Source organism: Limanda limanda, chromosome 14, assembly GCF_963576545.1.
Source record: "Limanda limanda chromosome 14, fLimLim1.1, whole genome shotgun sequence".
NCBI lineage: Eukaryota > Metazoa > Chordata > Actinopteri > Pleuronectiformes > Pleuronectidae > Limanda > Limanda limanda.
The window spans coordinates 4,666,698-4,686,654 of NC_083649.1; the positions used below are offsets into that span (position 1 = coordinate 4,666,698).

Sequence of the window (19,957 nt, forward strand, 5' to 3'; positions counted from 1 at the left end):
TGATTATATTACCGTAACATTTCCTACAAGTTTCTAATTGTATTCGTTTGATATATTATGTTGAAATAAACATCACTGAATTAAAAGAAGAAAAGAAAACTTCTCGGTTTCGTAAACGCAGCGGCTGAATTCGACGTGCGATACCTTCAGATGCTGCAGGTCGGCCTGTAGGAGGCGCAGGTGAGTCATAAGCTGCCGGCTGAGGTTGGGACCACCGCCCCCTGTCTGCGAGGAGGAGGACAGCAGCTTCCTCATGTCGATCCCCGCGTCGCCTTCCAATCCCCCGTCATCGTCGGTGCTGCTCTCCTCGGATCCTGCGCCGAAGTCCAGAACCATGAAACCACCTGGATGGAGACGCAGAGCAGGCGGATTAAATTAAATTCATAATTAAACTTATAGCAGGAAAAGATCCCGACAGAAGAACCTGTTCACCGTTGTGTTCGGTGGCCTCCGACAGGCCTGCGTGTTCAGACGGGATCTGGGAGTCGTCCGGGGTGGAACCTGAAGAAGTCTGGCTCTCTTCACACGTCGGACCCTCGTGGCCCCCAGACAGGGAGCCCCCCCGCTGACACCCGAGGGCCCCCCCACTGGGCTTTAACTCCTCGGTCTCCTCCTTCTCCTCCTCCGCCTCCCGGCTCAGCATGTGGTTGAAGAGAGCCTGCTTCAGCACTGCCACTAAGAACAGGAGAGAACGTGTTATTATGGGGTTTTTCACCATCTGCATGTCCGGATTCTGATTGGGTGAACTGGTCCTTTACTGTGGAACTCACACGTCCTGAGAGCGTCTTCAGCTTTGGACGGGGGGGCGCCAAACTCGTCCTCCTCCAGGTTCTCGATGGCGATTCCCTGACGCGAGCCCTCCTGATGCAGTCTGTCGGCCAGCTGTCCGTCCAGGAAGGCCTCGAGTTCTGCTTCGTCCAGCTCTTCATCCTCTTCCTCCTCCTCCTGTGGGTCGGCCGCAGCCAGCTCCTCCTCTTCCTGTGGGTCGGCCGCAGCCAGCTCCTCCTCTTCCTGTGGGTCGGCCGCAGCCAGCTCCTCCTCTTCCTCCTGTCGGTCGGCCGTAGCCAGCTCCTCCTCCTCATCCTCGGATTTCAAGCCGTTAAACGGGCCGATGTTCGCCGGTGGAGCTTGAGTCTCTGGAGAAGAGTTGGCATCTTTTTCTGGAATACAGAGATTTGAATTCAAAATGAGATGAAAGTACATCAGAGGAAACATTTTAGATATAAAAAGTTAGATATAGAAATAGAAATCTAGGAACATGACTTGCCTGAGCTGGTTGTCCCGTTGGACTCTTTGCTCGACCTGTTCATTCCACCGTTGATGATCTCGATGGCATCGCGCTCGGCACTGAAACACACTCGCACACATTAGAACCAATGCAATATATACACCTAACAATAAACCTGTCGGCGTTATCGGACTCACTCGGTCTGAGCTGGAGCTGAGTCGCTGTGGGGGGGTTTGTCCTTCATGGCCTCGGCACACTGCGTGATCAGACACTGCCACCTGAGGGATCAGAGGTGAAACAACAGGATGAGAACTAATAATAATAATAATAATAATACATTTTATTTCACAGCGCCTTTCATGTCACTCAAGGACGCTTTACAATTTAAAACAGGAGCAAACAAATAACAAAACAATTAAAATTAAAAGTGCAAGTAAAAACAGCATGGCAACTACAGTGAGAATGCAATCCTGAAAAGGTGGGTTTTGAGAGAGGATTTGAACTGAGGGAAGGAGTCAATGTTTCGGATGTCAGGTGGGAGTGAGTTCCAGAGTTTGGGAGCAGAGCGGCTGAAAGCTCTGCTCCCCATGGTGGTAAGCCGGGCAGAGGGGACAGTTAGATGGATGGAAGAGGAGGATCTGAGGGAGCGGGTGGAGGTGGCAGTGTGAAGGAGGTCAGACAGGTAGGGAGGGGCAAGGTTGTGGATGGCTTTAAAGGTATGAAGAAGAATTTTAAAGTTGATACGGAAGTGAATTGGAAGCCAGTGGAGTTGCTGTAACTCAAGAGAACAGACGTCACGATGAGGTGTTCGTGGCGGAAGACTCACATTCTCTGATCGGACACGGTCTGAGCCATCAGTTCGTAGATCTGAGCGCCGTTGTCCGACATGGAGAGCACGAAGAACGACTTGTTGTCTGGTGAGAACAGAATTCAACAGTCATAACTCTCATATGTTACATGTTACACAAAAAACATGAATTTGCTTGTCAAAGCTAGAAATACTGCCTCTGTCAACCAGTGCAGTTTCAGTCTACGTCATTATTAAGACTCGTATGAAGGGACTGTGACCTCTGACCCCTTAAATCTAATCAGTCAATCTGTGAGTCTAAGTGAACATTTGTACCAAATTTGGGGAAATTCCATCCTGGTATTTTTGAGATATCGTGTTCACATGAATGAGACAGACGGACAACCCGAGAACATAATACCTCCAGGCCACTAGGTGCCGCCAGTGCAGGGACATAAAAAGGATTAAAACATGACGATGAATATACAAATTAGGGCTGGGCAAGTTAACTCGTTTTAATCGAGTTAACTCAAGTGATGAGTTAACTCGATTAATTATTTTATCTCGCATTAACTCAGGTTTGATTATTTATTGTTTTATTGTGAAAGTCAGGCTTTTATTTTGTGAAAGTCTGTTGCTGACTGCTGCAGAACAGGAAAAAAGAAAATAATTGGCGGATAAACAATCGAGTTAACTCATCACTTGAGTTAACTTGATTAAAACGAGTTAACTTGCCCAGCCCTAATACAAATGTGTGTGTTAAATTTCACAGCAATTCGTCCAGTAATTGTTGAGACATTCACCTAAAACTACAAAACGTTGCATTTGTTTTTTTTCTGCTTTCCTTTTTCTGTTGTTACCTTGTGTTGTTTTGTTTTTGTTTTGTTGTTCCTGAAGTTATATTGCCCAATCCATGTCTGTCTGGACACATTGGTGTTGATTGTTGTACTCATGTTTACCTCCTGTCTCTGTATGTCCATTCAGCATTGCACTTGTATATATTGAAAATCCTTCAATAAACAGATTTTGATTTAAAAAACTACAAATTCGAACCTCAAGGTGGCGCTAGATACTGTCAAAAACACAGAGTGAATATTTGTACCAAATTTGATGAAATTCCCTTGAGGGATTCTTGACATATCACGACACGGACAACCCGAAAACAAAACAAAAAACGAGTTTTGGTATTTATCCTCTGGGGAACATGAATGTCTGCACGGTACAGGTGTTATTGGTTCTCACCAGTAGCCACAGGACGAACCAGGACGGTGCTGAGCTTGATGATGGGGCTGAAGATGTTCTTGGTGTCGGTAGCGCTGGCCGGATTCTTCCCGTGGAACTTGAGGATCAGACGCTCGTCCTGTTTCTGCAGCAAAACCAAGATGTCCTCCAGCAGAATAGTGTAGAGCTCTGAAAGTAAAACGCCGGTGAAGCAAAACCGAATTGTTTTTTAAATAACATTTCCATGCTGTGGTGCGTTCATATACCGATGGTCTTGTCTTTATTGACTTTCCAGGAGAGAGGTCCCTCGTGCACCATCTTCCTCTTGGTCAGGTCCAGATTCTGCAGGAAAAGAACCAACTTTCAATATAACACCTCATCCACATCAAAGCTACTTCACTCTCTTTACGTCCAGAGCATCAGAGCTGGTTTCTTCACCTTCAGCTCCAGGATCATGGGGTTTTCACTCTGCTTGAGAGACGAGAGATCCAACCTCCTCTGATACTCCTCCAGCCTCTGATCACACAGAACACAACTCGTTCAAGTGGTTTTAAAACACTGGATACAAGCAGAATGATGATCATGCACATTCAAAGATGTCGGACACAAGCTGCTGGACAGAAGTGAGAAGAAGTATATGTGCACCAATTGATGCTATGACCAAATATAATATATGATGTGGACATATTCTCGTTAAAAATCTAATAACCCTGTAATGTTGCCTTGATTTAGCAAGCCACACCTCTATCCTATTCTCTCTCAAGTCACCCCCTAACATGTTGTTGTTTTTTAATTTGGCTTGTTTTTATTCATTTATTTGTTTTCCTCTATTGATCTGTGATTATTGTCTACATGTACGCACTATACCTCTCCCAAAATGTACAAAGTTATCCAATTTTGAAAAAGGTTGACAGCAGAAGAAAGAAAATTGCCCTTGGGCTGATGTAAGTTTTTGAAAACAACTGTCAAAAAAATAAAGGATATAAAAAAAGTAGAAAACCAACACCTCCAGTTTAGACTTAAATATGACATTTTAAGATGATTCTCGTGTCTGCACCTGTTTGTTCTCGGCCTCCTTCACCGCCTGGTTGACGTGGTTCAGGATCTTTTTACAACATTCACCAGCTTTCTTCACCTTCTCCCTCTCCTCACCGTCCTCTGAGGGAGGACAAACAAGCAGAACAAAGAAATCAGGGATGAAGAAACCAAACATCCATCATTCTTCTCTGTGAAATACCCACTCTGGTACTTAGATGAGAGTAAAAAACCCTTTGTGTGGTGTTTGTACCTGTGTACTTGGCGATGTTGTCCAGCAGCAGCGGGTACTTGGTCAGTCGCTGCATCTCTACAGGGATGATGTCTTTGAGCTGCAGCCGGCGACACAGACGGTTGCTCTCGGCTTCCTGACGACAACACGCCGGGAAATATTTAACTTTTAATATGATAAACATGTCTTTTATATACTTAGGACTAGGGTTGCAAAGGGGTGGAAAGTTTCCGGTAAATTTCCGGAAACTTTCCGGAAACTTTCCACGGGAATATTAAGCTCGGGAATTTTGGGAATTTTGAAAAAAAAAAAATACTAGGCTGAGCAATAAAAACATCATTCAAAACTCTATTTTAAAGATGTATGGAATGCAGCACACGCTGCACGTTGAGTTTCAACCCTCCACTGAGCATTCTTCCATCACATGCACAGATAACTCCCAGCATCCTTCACTCTACAGCAGGGCTACTGAGGCCTGCTGTAGTGTGCAGGACTAGTCAGGTAAGTTTCAATGATATTACTGGGGAAAATATATTAGCATGCTGATTGAGGATTGTTCATCTGTTCATCTAGACTATTTCCATTCATTTATCCATCAATTGTAAAATATTTTTACAGACTATTCCAATTGTTTGGCTAACTATTTATATCTCTGGCATTGCATTAGTGTTTTTTTACAAACTTTTTTCTCATCTTATTCTACAGAACAATGCCACGTGCACTATCTCATGTGTGGAGACATTTCACCCCATCCAATGTAGAAGGAAAGGCTGTGTACATTTGCAAATACTGTGCAAAGACCTATGTTAAGAATGACACAACGATGCAGAAGCATATAGTCAAGTGCCCAAAGTTTCCTCAGGGCTCAAATCAGCCTATGACACAACAAAATGTTTATATTTATGTCTGTATATGACAAGGTGAATACAGTTAGAATAAATTACCCACAACATTTCCAGTTTATTCCTGTTAATTCCCGTTAATTCCCGTTAATTCCCGTATATTCCCGTATATTCCCGTTAATTCCCATGGAAAGTTTCCAACTTTGAATATTCCCGGAATTTTGCAACCCTACTTAGGACTCATGTTGTGTCCTTTTGCAGAATTAAGATCAACTCCTCTAAGAATCTCTTTACAAACAATCAAAATAATAACTTCTCTACCTGAGTTTGCAGAAGTTTGATACCTATTGTCATCAGGTGATTCAACACATAAATATATAATTATAACCTATAAAGTATTTTACTGCTATTACAAAGGTTTTAGTGACGATATAAGACTTCAAAATGACATAATCTCATTATTAAACTAGTCTCGTCCTTGTATTTAAATAATAAACTTTGTGCAGACCTGCATGAACAAGTTGAACCTCTGGTCTTTCTTCTTTTTGCTCTTGATGAGCTCCAGAGCAGAAGGTTGGTTACTGCAGAACGTTCCCACCGCTCGTTTGATCTTCTCCTCTTCGTCCTCGCTGAACTGGAACCAACACATTTAAAAAAAACATTTAAATCCTCTGATCAGCAACATCTCAACAGCCCACGGGAAAAACTTCAGGTTCAATATCAACACGAGAAAGAACAAACTTTTCACATAACGAAACGTTTACAGCTTTTTTAGCTTTTAAATGAATTCATACTAATACAACTTTGGAAACTGCTTTATTAGTGTTTCATTATTATTTTTCCATCTGAATCCCAGTGGACGTACTTGACATTCCCAGGACTTTATTTCTAATAACAGAGATAAAAAATAGCAACGTACAAAAGAAGCAACTGAAGATAAATAATGAAACATTTTCATGAAGAGTTTCTTCATTAGAAGAAACGACGACACCGTCCTTCTCTCTGATAATCAGAGCGGGTTTGGTTTTTAGTTAGGATCTGATAATCCCAATTGAACCCTTGCACGACAAAGGATTTTGCTGTAAAACACAGTGCCTGATAAATCCTTTTGTAATCAGCTTGACTTTAAGTTGCTCTCTGTGCGCTAGGGGAGCCAACATTAAACTGCAGCCAGTGTTTTAGATTTGAAATTGAACAGAAACAGAATCGTGTCTCACCCAGGCCAGCAGGTCGTCTCCGATCTGTCCGATCACCGACGTCTCGCTCCTCTTCCTGGTGGCCGTCATCTGTTCTGTTATGGAAACTGTGGAGCACAGATATTAGAAGATATTAGCGTCCAGATTCCAACATGTGGTCATGAATCTTTAATTTGTTCCCCAGCTGCTTTTATAATGACCTTGAAGATAACAAATGAACTTCTAGCTGAACTGTTTAAGTTGATTTCTTCGTTGAAATAAGCTCTTTGGCCCCAAAGAGCCACCAGCAGGTGTAAATAAAAATGGACTAAGTGTCGAAAAAAACATCTTTCAAACATGAAATTTGACTATTTTCTATGGCGCATGTCCCATTTGCTAACACGGAGAAAGCAGGGTTCATGAGCTATACTGCAGCCAGCCACAAGGGGGCGATAGAGACGCTGTGGCTTCACTTTTAAGCAGCTGTCATGTCGGCCATCTTCATTTACAGTGTGTGGTGTGAACACAGAGATTTGTCAGCTTCTATTAAAAACACATTTACACAGATAAATAAACCTCAAGCAGGGTTGACGACTTATATCTGGTGATGTATATATTATATACATTATATTTATTACAGTGGAATTCAATGATTTGTGTAGTTGTGTGTGTTACCGTGCAGCTGAATAATCTCCTGCAGGTTAATGAAGATGTGTCTGATGTCGTCGGGGGGGAGGACGCCGTGTCTGTTCAGCCTTTTGTAGAAAACACAGTCCAGCACCTTCAGCATCCGCAGGTGGGCGCGCTCGGTGTAGAACAGCTCTGACGGTGACAGACACACACGTGTGAGCGGAGATACACAACCTGAACGCCGGATGTTTCACAGGTGATTTCCTGATTTACCGTTGATGACCTCCTGCCGTTTGATCTCCTGCGGCGTCAGACTGTCCAGGACGCCGCGGCTGACCAGCGCCTGCCAGGTCAGAGGATCCTCCTCGCACTCCGCCTCGCCGCCCTGCTCGTCCTCGCTCGGCGTGTCGGTGGAAGTGGCCGCCGCGCTCGGCGCCTCCATCCTGCTGCCGAGCCAAGACAGAGGGAGAGGGGCTTTTAAGAAGATTAATGAAGGGGCAGAAAGGGGAAGATCGGGGGGGTTTTACCAGCTGTTGCTCTTTACTCATTGGTTTTAAGAGAAATCATCAGTATTTTAGAATTCCTGCCACATTATCCCCCAGTGTGATCGATTATTAGTCTGCAGCAGCCGTTTGTCAATAAAGTATTATTCTGCAGTGATATCAATAATCAGTTAATCATTTGCGTCATTTTTCAATTGCTGCAACTGGTTGTGGCTTCTCGAACGTCTAGATTCCTCTACTCTGATGTGATATTAAACTCAATGGGCCTCATTTACTAACAGTGCGTACGCAAGTCTGACGCACAAATCTAGGATTCATCAATATGTTCGTACCTAAATTTGTTCGTAATCTGTGAACAAATGTCGAACTTTCTCAGACCGTGCGTATGCACAAATGATGAAGGCCCGGCTGTCCTAGAGAATGTAAACAGCCTTTTGACTAAATGCATAGTATATTAAAACTCCATTTATTTAAATAAAAACAGTAGATAGACAGAAATAATGTAATTTTCCAATGCGTTGACCAGATGTATTAAAAACCTATGAAATTGACGCTCTATCATCCTCATCATCTCTAAAAAAAGGGTTAGGTGAACTCATATTTATGGTTCTGGATAAAGGGGGCGTCACTTTAACCCTGATGTCCAGACTGTGCGCGTCTCGACTCGTGTTGTGTAGCAGGTTTGAAACTTGTGTTGAATCAAACAAACATCAGGTGTTCATTGTTAAAGTGTAAAGTTAGCGCAGGTTAGAGGAGGAACCAGATTTCTTCAGAGACTCAGGAGGACCAGACCTTCACCGTGTGTCAGATCTGATCCTGGAGCAGCGGGGTCCACGTGCACGGCTCCGGAGCTCAGGTCAGTGCGGAACGCAGCAACGCCACAATAACTGTTGTGTTCTTTAGATTAATTCCAGGTGAACATGTGATTACAGTTGACATACTTCATACTTCATTGAAATACTGAATGATATTTACTCCTACAGTTTATAATATAACTTTTATACTGTTGTTATTTATTTTCTTTTGTTGTGGTATCCATGTGCAGTATATTCCTTCTAGTACAGTTCTATCGTACCAGAAGCAGAGGACTTTTATCATTATTGAAAAATTATGTATTGTTATTATTTTCCTGATCAGTTTTCCATCAGATGTGCACTAAACACTAAAGGCTTTTGAGTATTATACGTTTTTTACAGTATATTTATTTTACTGTTTTGGTGACATGCTGGTAGTTGTTTATGATCATGTTGTCAATGTGATTCTAGAATCGTTGATCTAAAGTTTGTAGATTTCTACAGATGCATAGATTTCTCAATGCATCTGCATGAAATATAATAATCTGGTGAAGTAATAGTCCATCACAGTTTCCCTTCTTGATTTCTGTTGTAATATTTCTAAAAATGGACGTGTGATAATATTAAAAATGATGCTTAGCATGAAGAACACTTTTAATTGTCTTTTTCTCAGCGCACCTTGATTTAGTTCCTCTCTCCCGTGTCCTTCATGGACGGAGACCAATAGAAGCAGATCCTGTAAATACCTGAAGGTCTCCTGCTCCTCCTCCTGCAGCTGCTCCAGGTTGGAGGGGCTGAAGTCGAACTGGGTGGGGCTGGCGACGCCCTCCTGCTGGTCTCCACACTGAAGACCCTCGCCCAGTCTGGGCTGGACGGGGAAAGGAGACAGATCTGGAGACGACAAGGGAATAAAGTGAGGATGTTATCTGTGCATCTTTCCTGGGAAACATTTTGAAGTTCCTCTCTTTCACCAAAACTGTTCAGAACTCAATAAAAAAGGGACAAATTTCATCTGGGCACGTTTTTAAAACCCTGAAGAAGTCTCACTGGAGTCGGAGTCGTGTCCGCTGGTGTCCGAGGCCTGAGCCGAGGGCGAGCTGTGACCCGGGGACGAGGTGGAAGGTGAAACATGGAGACCAGCGTCCGACCCGTCGCTGAGCAGACTCCCACGGATCCGTCCGGAGGAAGACGTGAAGGCGGAGGAGGAGTCGGGCTGCTCCGGGATGCTGACGGCCGGCTGGGGGGGCTGCTTAGGTGACCGCTGCTTGTTCAGCTCAACGGCTTTACCCACTGCACACAAACACACAAACAACAGTCACACCACTGATATCTGTATGTACACACTCATAAACACTAGATATGATAAGATATGACTATTTGCCTCTTTCCTGCCTCTAGTGAAAACGTCTACTGATCTAAGGGACTTTTAGGATTTTACAGGTTTATTACAGTTGCAATAAAAGGAGGCGTCTTGCATCAAAGGATCTGGGATGTGACTTATTTGTGATATTGTGAAAATAACATTAAGCTGCAGGTTTTATCTTCACCTGACGTTGAGTCCACTCTGCTCAGGCGTCTGGGTGGACCGAGGATGTTTGGGAATCTCGGCTTTTTCACTTTCTCTTCACCTTCTCTCTCAGGTTTGATGCTCCTCTGTTTGTTTGAATGACACACGTTGTAAATATTAAAATATGTCAGACTGTAAGAAATTCAAGGCAGTTATTAGACTTCATCTGGTAAACGTGCTTTTCTTCAAGTAAATGATTTCAAGATAATTGTGATTTTAAAACTAATAATAACTAATACAATCAATTATTTATATTTTTGTTTTTACATTTAATCGATTTAATCAGTTCATTGTGTCTAATGTCTGTGATTTTGAAGAACAAGATCCAATCATATATAAACACCTATTTTTTTTTATTGCATAGAATGGAGAAAATAGGTAAAAAAAATATAGAAATGAAGATAAACATAACAATAATAACACTTTATAATAATATAATTCAAATAGCCGACTGGACATATTGGTGTGTGTACACGTTTCTGAAGAAGCGATCGCACCTTAATCTTGGGCAGGAAGTTGATTCGTGCTCGTTTATGTTCAAGTCCGCGCGGCTCCTTCACCTTGACCCCGAGGTGCTTCATGTAGGTGAGAACCACGTACTGCATCGTCTGACTGCAGCAGGACAAGAGGCACATCGTTGTTTTATGATTATTACACATTTTATTATATAAGATTCATAACATCTGCTTTCTACAATCTGAAAATATCCGAATAGAAAGTGAAACACTTGATGTGAAAGATAAGGAAACTCCCTCCTCTCACCACTTCTCCTCCTCTGACGGCTGTGTTGTCAACCTGCAACACACAACTCCAGGTCAGCAAACACACACACACACACACACACACAATGACTCCGACAACTGAATATCAACTCGTCTTCGCACACGCGCTCAGACACTCACAGGATGTCCTCTATCTTGGAGATGATGTGTTCGGCACAGGAACATTCCTTCTCTAAACCCTGTTGATCTTTTCCTCCGTCGACGTCCAGCTTGGACAGTTCGTCCTCAGCCAGAGTCAGACCCATACTGCGCTTCTGTCTGCACACAAACACACAAACACACAACACACAGATTCCAGCACATGGGGATGACACCTCCTGAAACCTGTGACCTGTGAGAGGTTCCTATCGAGAGGTTCTACCTGAAGTCCTCCAGGTTCCTGTGCAGGTCCGGCAGCAGCGAGTCCTGTAGCAGCTGCGTGTACTGTTTACACAACTCCTCCGGGATTAACTCCAGCCTCCGCTTCTCTGCAGCGACACAAACACACAAACCAACAACAGTCAACCTCAGGATAACTTAAGGCAGCTCTAACAAACCGAACTGGAATGTCCCTCGGAGCACGTTTACTTCCGCCAAGGCCGAAAAGTCCCTTTAAATTCAATCAAGCTGCACTGAAATTGAAAGAGCTCTTTCCTGACTCATATCAAATCCTTCCACCAGGTTTCGTAGATATCTGTTATATCAGTAATTTTTGTGGAATCTTGTTCACAAACAAACATAAAGCAGCTTTATTATGGGATCAACCCTCCCACCCGTCAATCAAGCATCCATAGCCTGTTGATTTAGATGATTTAATGTGATCATAAGCCTTTGATTCTCAGTGTAACAAGGATAGAAATCAGATATTAATATTCCTTTCATACCCAGTTCTGCTGCAATCGTCTCCGGCACTGGAAGTTTCAGATTCTGCAAAAGACAAAAACAGTACAAACCATTCAAGGAATCAGAAACTTGGTCTGTTGGGAAACGAAAACTGACGGTGAGAGAGAATTTACCGCTGTTCGGTCCATGAAGAGCGAGTGGAACTCCATGAAGAAGCGTCGACTCTCTTTGGAGCTGGTTTGTTTGTGCATGTCAGCGTAGAGATAACACAACTGTACCAGGAAAAACACACAAATTACGAGTTTTATATCACTTTCATTCTTGTTTCATGTGTGTGTGAGTCTGTGTGTGTGTGTGTGTGTTGTACCAGAGGTGAAGGGTCAAACTGGGAGACAACATGATGGAGGAACACAGCGAGGTGAGCCGGCCGAGTCTTCAGCAGCTCGATGCTCTGGAAACAGCTGCACTGTCCGTTAATCTGAGAGAGAGAGAGAGAGAGAGAGAGAGAGAGAGAGAGAGAGAGAGAGAGAGAGAGAGAGAGAGAGAGAGAGAGAGAGAGAGAGAGAGAGAAACAGAAATAGAGACAGAGAGACAGAGAGACAGACAGACAGACAGACAGAGAGACAGAGAGACAGACAGACAGAGAGAGAGACAGACAGAGAGACAGACAGACAGACAGAGAGACAGACAGACAGACAGACAGACAGACAGACAGACAGACAGACAGACAGACAGACAGACAGACAGACAGACAGACAGACAGACAGACAGACAGACAGACAGACAGACAGACAGACAGACAGACAGACAGACAGACAGACAGACAGACAGACAGACAGACAGACAGACAGACAGACAGACAGACAGACAGACAGACAGACAGACAGACAGACAGAGAGATAGAGAAAGACAGAGAGAGAGACAGACAGACAGACAGACAGAGAGACAGAGAGACAGAGAGAGAGACAGACAGAGAGACAGAGAGAGAGACAGACAGAGAGACAGAGAGAGAGACAGACAGAGAGACAGACAGACAGAGAGACAGAGAGACAGAGAGACAGAGAGACAGAGAGACAGAGAGACAGAGAGAGAGACAGACAGAGAGACAGACAGACAGAGAGACAGAGAGACAGAGAGACAGAGAGACAGACAGAGAGACAGAGAGACAGACAGACAGACAGAGAGATAGAGACAGAGAGAGAGACAGAGAGACATACAGACAGACAGACAGACAGACAGACAGACAGACAGACAGACAGACAGACAGACAGACAGACAGACAGACAGACAGACAGACAGACAGACAGACAGACAGACAGACAGACAGACAGACAGACAGACAGACAGACAGACAGACAGACAGACAGACAGACAGACAGACAGACAGACAGACAGACAGACAGACAGACAGACAGACAGACAGACAGAGAGACAGAGAGACAGACAGACAGAGAGACAGAGAGACAGACAGACAGAGAGAGAGACAGAGAGAGAGAGATACAGAGAGAGATACAGAGAGAGAGACAGAAAGAGAGACAGAGAGACAGAGAGAGAGACAGACAAAGAGAGAGACAGACAGAGAGACAGAGAGAGAGACAGACAAAGAGAGAGACAGAGACAGGGAGACAGAGAGACAGAGAGACAGACAAAAACCTGTGATATATTTTCAAAGTGAGAATTATATAATAAAAAAGAACCAGATGTCAATCGAGGCCCAAACAGCTTAAAACAACAAATCTTCTATAAAACTTAAAATCATTGTTTCTTACATATTGCGTCTATGTTTTCAAATTAAAATTTTCTCCATTTAATCCATCAGCAGCTTCTGAGATATAGAAATATAGATACCTGCTCCTGCTGAGAGTCAAAGTAGTCGTCTTCTGCTCCGATGATCTGGGGGTGGAGGAGGTAGGGAGGGCTACCCACAATGCACTGGGCAACGGAGTCCTGCGGGACAGATTGAGGGTTAAAACTACGGACACACAAACTCAAATTGAAAAAGAGAGTATGTGTGTGTCCGTGTGTGTCTGTTTGTGTGTGTGTGTGCCTCTGTGTGTGTGTGTGTCTTACAGTGTCAGTGTTATCCTCAGTGTCGGGCGACGAGCAGAGGTTGAGTCCGTCTCGCCGGCCGACGTCCGGGCTCTGACACGGCGTCTCTCTTCTACCAGGACTCTCTGGGTGGGGAGTGCTGAGCAACTAACACACACACAGACACACACACATACACAAACACAGGTCAACCCACAGGCAGAACAACACCACAATTAAGCCAAATTGATTGTTTAGTCTGGTGCTGAATGCTGGGAAACCACCACAGACCAGGACCACTTCACCCCTATTTATAGAAGCGGTGATAAAAGGTTATTTGTTTTTATAGACGTCTGAGTGACTCATATTTTCAGTGGCACTTCCTGTTGTATTAACAATCAGATGGTGGGTACTCCTACAGTAAACTATTAACAAAACGCACCAGTGGACAGCAGCATCTAATCCATGATAAACTACAGCTGCTGACACTAAGAAGGGTGTAGACGTCGGCCAAGGCCAAACAGTTTCCTTAAATTCAATCCTGATGCACCAAATTACACAAAATCATAGATATAAATCCTCTAAATATGCGAGATTTCTTTTGAATCTCAGTATTTATTGTATTTCTGTGGCAGCCAAACAAATGGTATCAAGTCATATCCGTAGTTTTAGCAGTCTGGGCTACGGTAAAAAAAACATAGGACCTGCTCCTAAATATAAAGTATTTCAATATAAAGTATTTCAATATAAAGTATTTCAATTTAAAGTATTTCAATATAAAAGGGCCCATTGTAGGCGAAAGAAAACAACAATGTGTACAATTTAGTTTCATAGGTTTATAAGCACATTTAGCCCCTATAATAAACAATGATAAATCCTTGTAAGACAACAGGGTCCTTGGCCCTAATGAGAAAATAAGCATAGATATTTTGTGTACTTGTATATATATGTATTTGTTTTTTAATTAAATGATCTAAACTAGCAGTTCCATTTGAGAGCAGCCAGACCAACGTGTGTATGTAGATCTGTATCTCATGAATATGTGTAAACTGATATAAATATGACAAATGACCAATACTACTTATTAGCGCCACTGATATGGGATAAGGGATAATTATGATGTGTCATTGTACTCACAGAGTGACTGTTCGTCTGGAGCCGGTCGTTGACGCCGTCCCCCCACGAGGACGAAGTGGGCTCCCTGAGCAGAGACCCACTGTCCCCCCCCTCCTCGGCCTCCTCACCACTCCTGGACACAGCCTGTAAACCTCTGATCTGCTCCTGCAGCAGCGAGATCTGCTTCTTCACCTCCTGCATCTCCTTCACCAGCTTCGGTCCAGGGTTCCTGCTGCACTCCTCCTCCTTCACCTGTCGTTCATCCCAGAAAGAAGCAGAGGGAAAGACAAATTACAGCCGGAATTTATATAAACAATCCACAATCTCTAGACTCGAGTGCTGATTATTCCCTTTCGTAAATACAGGAAATACAACAATCGTCTTTGTACCTCCAGGTCCAGCTGCTGTCTGGTCAGCAGCTTCTGCAAACTGTCCATCTTGTGGCTGAGTGTGGTTCTGCTCTCATCCTAAAAGACGAGATAACGACGAAACACTGAGTCTGAGCTGAAGATGAAATAAATGTTCCTGTAACAGTGTGACTAACGTGAGAAAATGTTTGCAGACAGATTCATGAGAACCGAAGGAAACAGAGAAGTGAAAGAGAAAGAAAGAAAGAAAGAAAGAAAGAAAGAAAGAAAGAGGAAGAGGGTCCACATCTCAAATTTACATTATGACCTCATACAGTAACGGAGCACTTCTCTTCATAGAGGAGAAATATAAATTGAGAATAAAGTCGTAATATGATGAGGATAAAGAGAAACACATATTTTAGGAAATAAGAAGGAAGGAGAACCCATCGATTTCAGAAAAATAACTTAATTCTCATAAAATTACAAGTATATTTTGTAAAATTATGACTTTTTTTGTAAAACTACAACTTTTTTCATGACAAATAATAGTTTTCTTCTCACAATCTTCTTTATTCTGTCCTTTAAGTGTCTCTAATGCTCCATCGTCATAAAACGGAAAAATCAAGATGCGTGATTTTATGAAACTCGAGTTCCTAGTTCAACAAGTTCACCGTTACCACGACGATAAATTGTTGACACAGTGCATTTTGGTTAAAGTTGGCAGTAATGGACTGAGACGACGTGACTAATGAAAAATAACGAGCTGTGGGCGGAACCAGGGAGATAAGCTCCTCGTATCATGAAGCTTATCACAGTTTAAAACAACATCGTGGAGACCGTTCAAGATCCAGCACGACAACATGAGAGTGGAGCTGCAGGACAGACTCGCACTGAGAACAACAGTTAAATACAGAAACACAACATGTTCAAATTCACTCATGAAAAGTTTTTATTTCTAAAAAAACATTTCACATTTACTTATATTTTAAATATTGCTTTAACACTTTTAACATCCTTATTATGTTGTTTTACTTTAGCTTTTGTTTTCTTTATTTTTTAAATTGTTCATTAATATTTGTTAGCATTATTCATAACATGGCAGATGATTCATGTGAACAGAGAAGTGAAAGAGAAAGAAAGAAAGAAAGAGGAACATGGTCCACATCTCAAATTAAAATTATGACTTCATACAGTAACAGAGCACTTCTCTTCTCTTTAGGAAATAAGAAGGAAGGAGAACCCATAGATTTTCATAAAATAACTTAATTAAAAGTATATTTTGTAAAATTATGAAATTTTTTGAAAAACTACAACTTCTTTCATGACAAATAATAATTTTCTTCTCTCAATCTTCCTTATTCTTTCCTTTAAGTGTCTCTAATGCTCCATCGTAGTAAATAATCAAGATGGTCCCAGTGAAGCTGCAATACAAACTCACACTGGGACCAACAGTTCTTAAATACAGAAACACAACTTTAGCATTAATCATAACATGGCAGATGTGTAAAAATGTGAATATATTTATTTATTTATTATTAAATCCCTACCCCATCAGGCAGAGGGGAGGCGCTGTTCTCCTGAGGGCTGCACGGATCCACACCTGACAGCAAAGGGGAGTGATGCAGCGAGAGGGACGAGGGTGAACCGAGCTCGGCCCCTTCGTCACCCTCACCCTCCTCTTCCTCCCCCAGGGGGATCTGAGGGAGACCCGGGGGCCTCCCCAGCACCGTGAGGGCCACATAGGAACCCGCTGCCGGAGAGAGGGAGCCGGGGAGAAGAAGAAAAAGAATAATTCTGAAACTCTCAGGAAATGAAATCTCAGTATTTCTTGTATTTCTGCAGCAGCCAAACAAATGGTATCAAGTGATATATGAAGTTTAGACGTATTGCTCTTTGTAGGAAACTTTCTGTAAGAAACGTGCAGCTACAATGAGAAGTATATACTCACATTTTATCAGCTTTACAACCTCTATGTGGTTTGAATGTGTGACTAAGGTCCCGTTGACCTGAGAAGAAAAAAGCATTGGGAGAAAAAATAATAAAAAAATTAAGTCACAAATATATATTGTCAATTTTAAACTGTGAAAAAGTTCATTTTCAGAGGGTTTTTTTCCACTTGTGTGTGGAAACAGCAGGATTGTGTATATAATACAGATTCATCAAAGTATTTTAAATAGGTTAGTAACAGTGGATCTCTATAGTTTTTGTGGGATTTGGGATAATCGAAAACAGAATAAACATAATAAAATAATTTTTAAATGTATAAATTCATACCTATGTAATCACCTTAGGCATTAACATATTGAAGTGAATTAACAAAACATTTATAATTTTATTATTTCATAGTGACATTTTGTATTTTGTGTTTAGAACTGTATTGGTCATGCTGGGTATAATAACACGGTTCCAACACAGCACGGAGTTCCACAAGGGTCAGTACTGGGTCATCTACTATTCCACAGTTTCATATTCTTGCCTGTTAGTTTTCGAAAATTACCATTTTATTATCGCTTATTAATTATTTTAACTTAAAACTTACTATTAGGGTTTTCAGCATTAGTAAAAATGCAGAGTTTAGCCATGAAAAGATGAATCCATATCCTTAGATAAACAGGATTTAGGTGTTTACAGACCCAGACTCACCTTAATGATCCTGTCTCCGGTCTGAACACCAGCTCGCATCGCAGCTCCATCTATAAGAGGGAGAGAGAGTCAGAGACGTTACACAAGCGTGTGTGTCTGTGCGTGTGTGTGTGTGTGTGTGTGCGTGTGTGTGTGTGTGTGCGTTTCTTACCTTCTTTGACCAGCTGCACAAACACAGGGTTGTCTCCGCTCACCGTCAGCCCGAAGCCATTTTCATCTCTCTGGATTATCACGCAACGCTGGACGAGACCTGACTCACACACACCATCGAAAAGAAGAACTTCACAATGAGACTTTGTGTTGTTGTTCCACACATAACCATAATATTAACTACTGTATTTTATAAAAACCAATGCATATATTTTTTAACGTGTCACTGTAGTTTGGACAAATTCACAACTATTATTAATAAAAGTAAGAATCTAAGCTGAGTTTTGCAGGATTGTTCCTAAAAAGAGGTTCTGGCACCGAACATCTGGAATACTGGTCGTCTGCTGGAGTCAAATATCTCCACACAGGAAGTGACAAATGAGGACAGTGGGAGAGAAAAAGGGTTTTAAATAGTTGCCAGTTCTCTTTCCAAGAAAAAACTGGAATCACCAGTACGATGCTGCTGTCCTCTCTATAATCTCAAATCTATAGATCTATGGATAAATCTATAGAACGGCTTTAAGGAGACATATTCTGCTCATATTCAGGTCCATCATTTAAATTGGGGTTATTCCTTGAAAATGTTTACATGCTGTTATTTACAGAGAGCACATCATTGTCCTCAGACTGTCTGTTGCTGCAGCTCCTCTTTTCAGCCTCTGTCTGAAACACAGCTGGCCCACTCACCTTTTCAGTCTGCAGAACTTTTAAATTTACAAAAAAACAAAACTTATATAACACGAGAGGAAATAAACAAAAGTCTCCTTTAAGAAAATCAAAATGCTCTTTCATCCCTGACACGACACAAATCTAATCAATCAATTAACACACACACACACACACACACAAGAAGAAATCCCATGACCATGTGGCAGGCGGGACTAACAGCAGCCATTTAAATCGACCAAGCTCCTCGGGACGCTGTGAAATCAGCCACTAAACTCATCTGAGTCATTCACGTCATTCCTGAAATCTGCAAAGATCTGCAGCATCAAGGATTTCTCCTGAAGAAGTCCAGTGGATAATTGCTCTTCTTTGTGAAGGAGCCTCCAGACTCCAGGGTGAGGAGAAGGGCAGGAAGCATTAATGTCGACCCCTCAACCCAAGAAGCAACCATCTTAAGAACTCGTTTCATCCACACCTCTGTTCTCCCACACCTCACCAGCCACTGTGGCAAAGACTGAGGCACAGCCAATGATTAAAAAATGTAGATGGTGGAAAATGAGACAAACCTCAGTGAGATTAATGTTAACATGGATTTAAAAAAGTGTTAGACAGAAGAAATTCGACAGGAAATCAATGACACAATGAAAGAAAAACTGACTTAAATCTGTGTTTCTCACCTGTTGGGTCAAATTCATGTTTGAGGGAGACGGGGGATTTGTCATTCTTAGCCTTCTTGTCTGTGGGATCCTTGTTGAGAATGTTTGGGGTCCTAGAGAAACAAGGTCCAACGTGAGAACACGTAGAGAAAACATCCAAAAACGTATTTACAAGATATTGGGGTCAGATGTTTGTAGAGAGGGAATCTTGGGAGTTTCTATTTATACATATATACAGCTATAAAGAAAATTACTTTGTTTTTAGGACTAAAATGTTTTATAAATCAGGTTATAATTGAACACTTTTGTAACAACCTTCAGAATATAGATAGGAAGACACAAGGAAATATTTAAATTCACTAGATTTGTATTTGAATATGCACCAGATTTCACACACACATGAATATAATCTAAATAGGTCTGATTTTCTTTCATCAAGATCAACGAAATATTCTCAGAGAAATCAGGGAAAATGTCCGACAACAAACCAACAACAAAAATCCTGCATCCGCCCCCTGATCTGGATCCGCACCAAAAATATAATTGACTCTTCCTTGGGTCAAGTCCCAAGTCTCCACTAAAATTAATGGAAGTATGTATTTTTTATAATCCTGCCAACTACCAAACAAACAAACAAAGACGAAAACAAAACCGATTCACTTGGTCAATGTGGCCTCAGATGCATGAAAAAGAGAAAATGGTCTTCCTCCATGTAAAATACCCACAACCC

General features: G+C 42.1%; 1 protein-coding gene across 2 annotated transcripts in view; it reads right to left on the minus strand.

Annotated features, from left to right (window-relative positions):
* Positions 1–19,957, minus strand: part of arhgef12b (Rho guanine nucleotide exchange factor (GEF) 12b) — a 28,973-nt gene that overhangs the window by 1,845 nt on the left and 7,171 nt on the right. The window contains exons 2-35 of one of the 2 annotated variants that reach the window (XM_061085826.1): positions 19,249–19,340; positions 17,907–18,005; positions 17,756–17,805; positions 17,061–17,118; positions 16,660–16,862; positions 15,152–15,229; positions 14,784–15,014; positions 13,689–13,814; positions 13,467–13,565; positions 11,986–12,096; positions 11,792–11,890; positions 11,660–11,702; positions 11,158–11,263; positions 10,917–11,054; positions 10,777–10,809; positions 10,512–10,626; positions 9,995–10,100; positions 9,495–9,737; positions 9,194–9,338; positions 7,424–7,593; positions 7,196–7,342; positions 6,563–6,648; positions 5,854–5,979; positions 4,525–4,639; positions 4,294–4,394; positions 3,675–3,752; positions 3,503–3,578; positions 3,258–3,425; positions 2,055–2,142; positions 1,426–1,506; positions 1,268–1,347; positions 771–1,160; positions 433–675; positions 145–344 (exon numbers count right to left, since the gene is read on the minus strand). In XM_061085826.1, the coding sequence (XP_060941809.1) occupies positions 145–344; positions 433–675; positions 771–1,160; positions 1,268–1,347; positions 1,426–1,506; positions 2,055–2,142; positions 3,258–3,425; positions 3,503–3,578; positions 3,675–3,752; positions 4,294–4,394; positions 4,525–4,639; positions 5,854–5,979; positions 6,563–6,648; positions 7,196–7,342; positions 7,424–7,593; positions 9,194–9,338; positions 9,495–9,737; positions 9,995–10,100; positions 10,512–10,626; positions 10,777–10,809; positions 10,917–11,054; positions 11,158–11,263; positions 11,660–11,702; positions 11,792–11,890; positions 11,986–12,096; positions 13,467–13,565; positions 13,689–13,814; positions 14,784–15,014; positions 15,152–15,229; positions 16,660–16,862; positions 17,061–17,118; positions 17,756–17,805; positions 17,907–18,005; positions 19,249–19,340 (4,324 nt within the window). Of the gene's footprint in view, positions 1–144; positions 345–432; positions 676–770; positions 1,161–1,267; positions 1,348–1,425; positions 1,507–2,054; positions 2,143–3,257; positions 3,426–3,502; positions 3,579–3,674; positions 3,753–4,293; positions 4,395–4,524; positions 4,640–5,853; positions 5,980–6,562; positions 6,649–7,195; positions 7,343–7,423; positions 7,597–9,193; positions 9,339–9,494; positions 9,738–9,994; positions 10,101–10,511; positions 10,627–10,776; positions 10,810–10,916; positions 11,055–11,157; positions 11,264–11,659; positions 11,703–11,791; positions 11,891–11,985; positions 12,097–13,466; positions 13,566–13,688; positions 13,815–14,783; positions 15,015–15,151; positions 15,230–16,659; positions 16,863–17,060; positions 17,119–17,755; positions 17,806–17,906; positions 18,006–19,248; positions 19,341–19,957 lie in introns of both variants that reach the window. The other variant, XM_061085825.1, reaches the window with a different exon arrangement.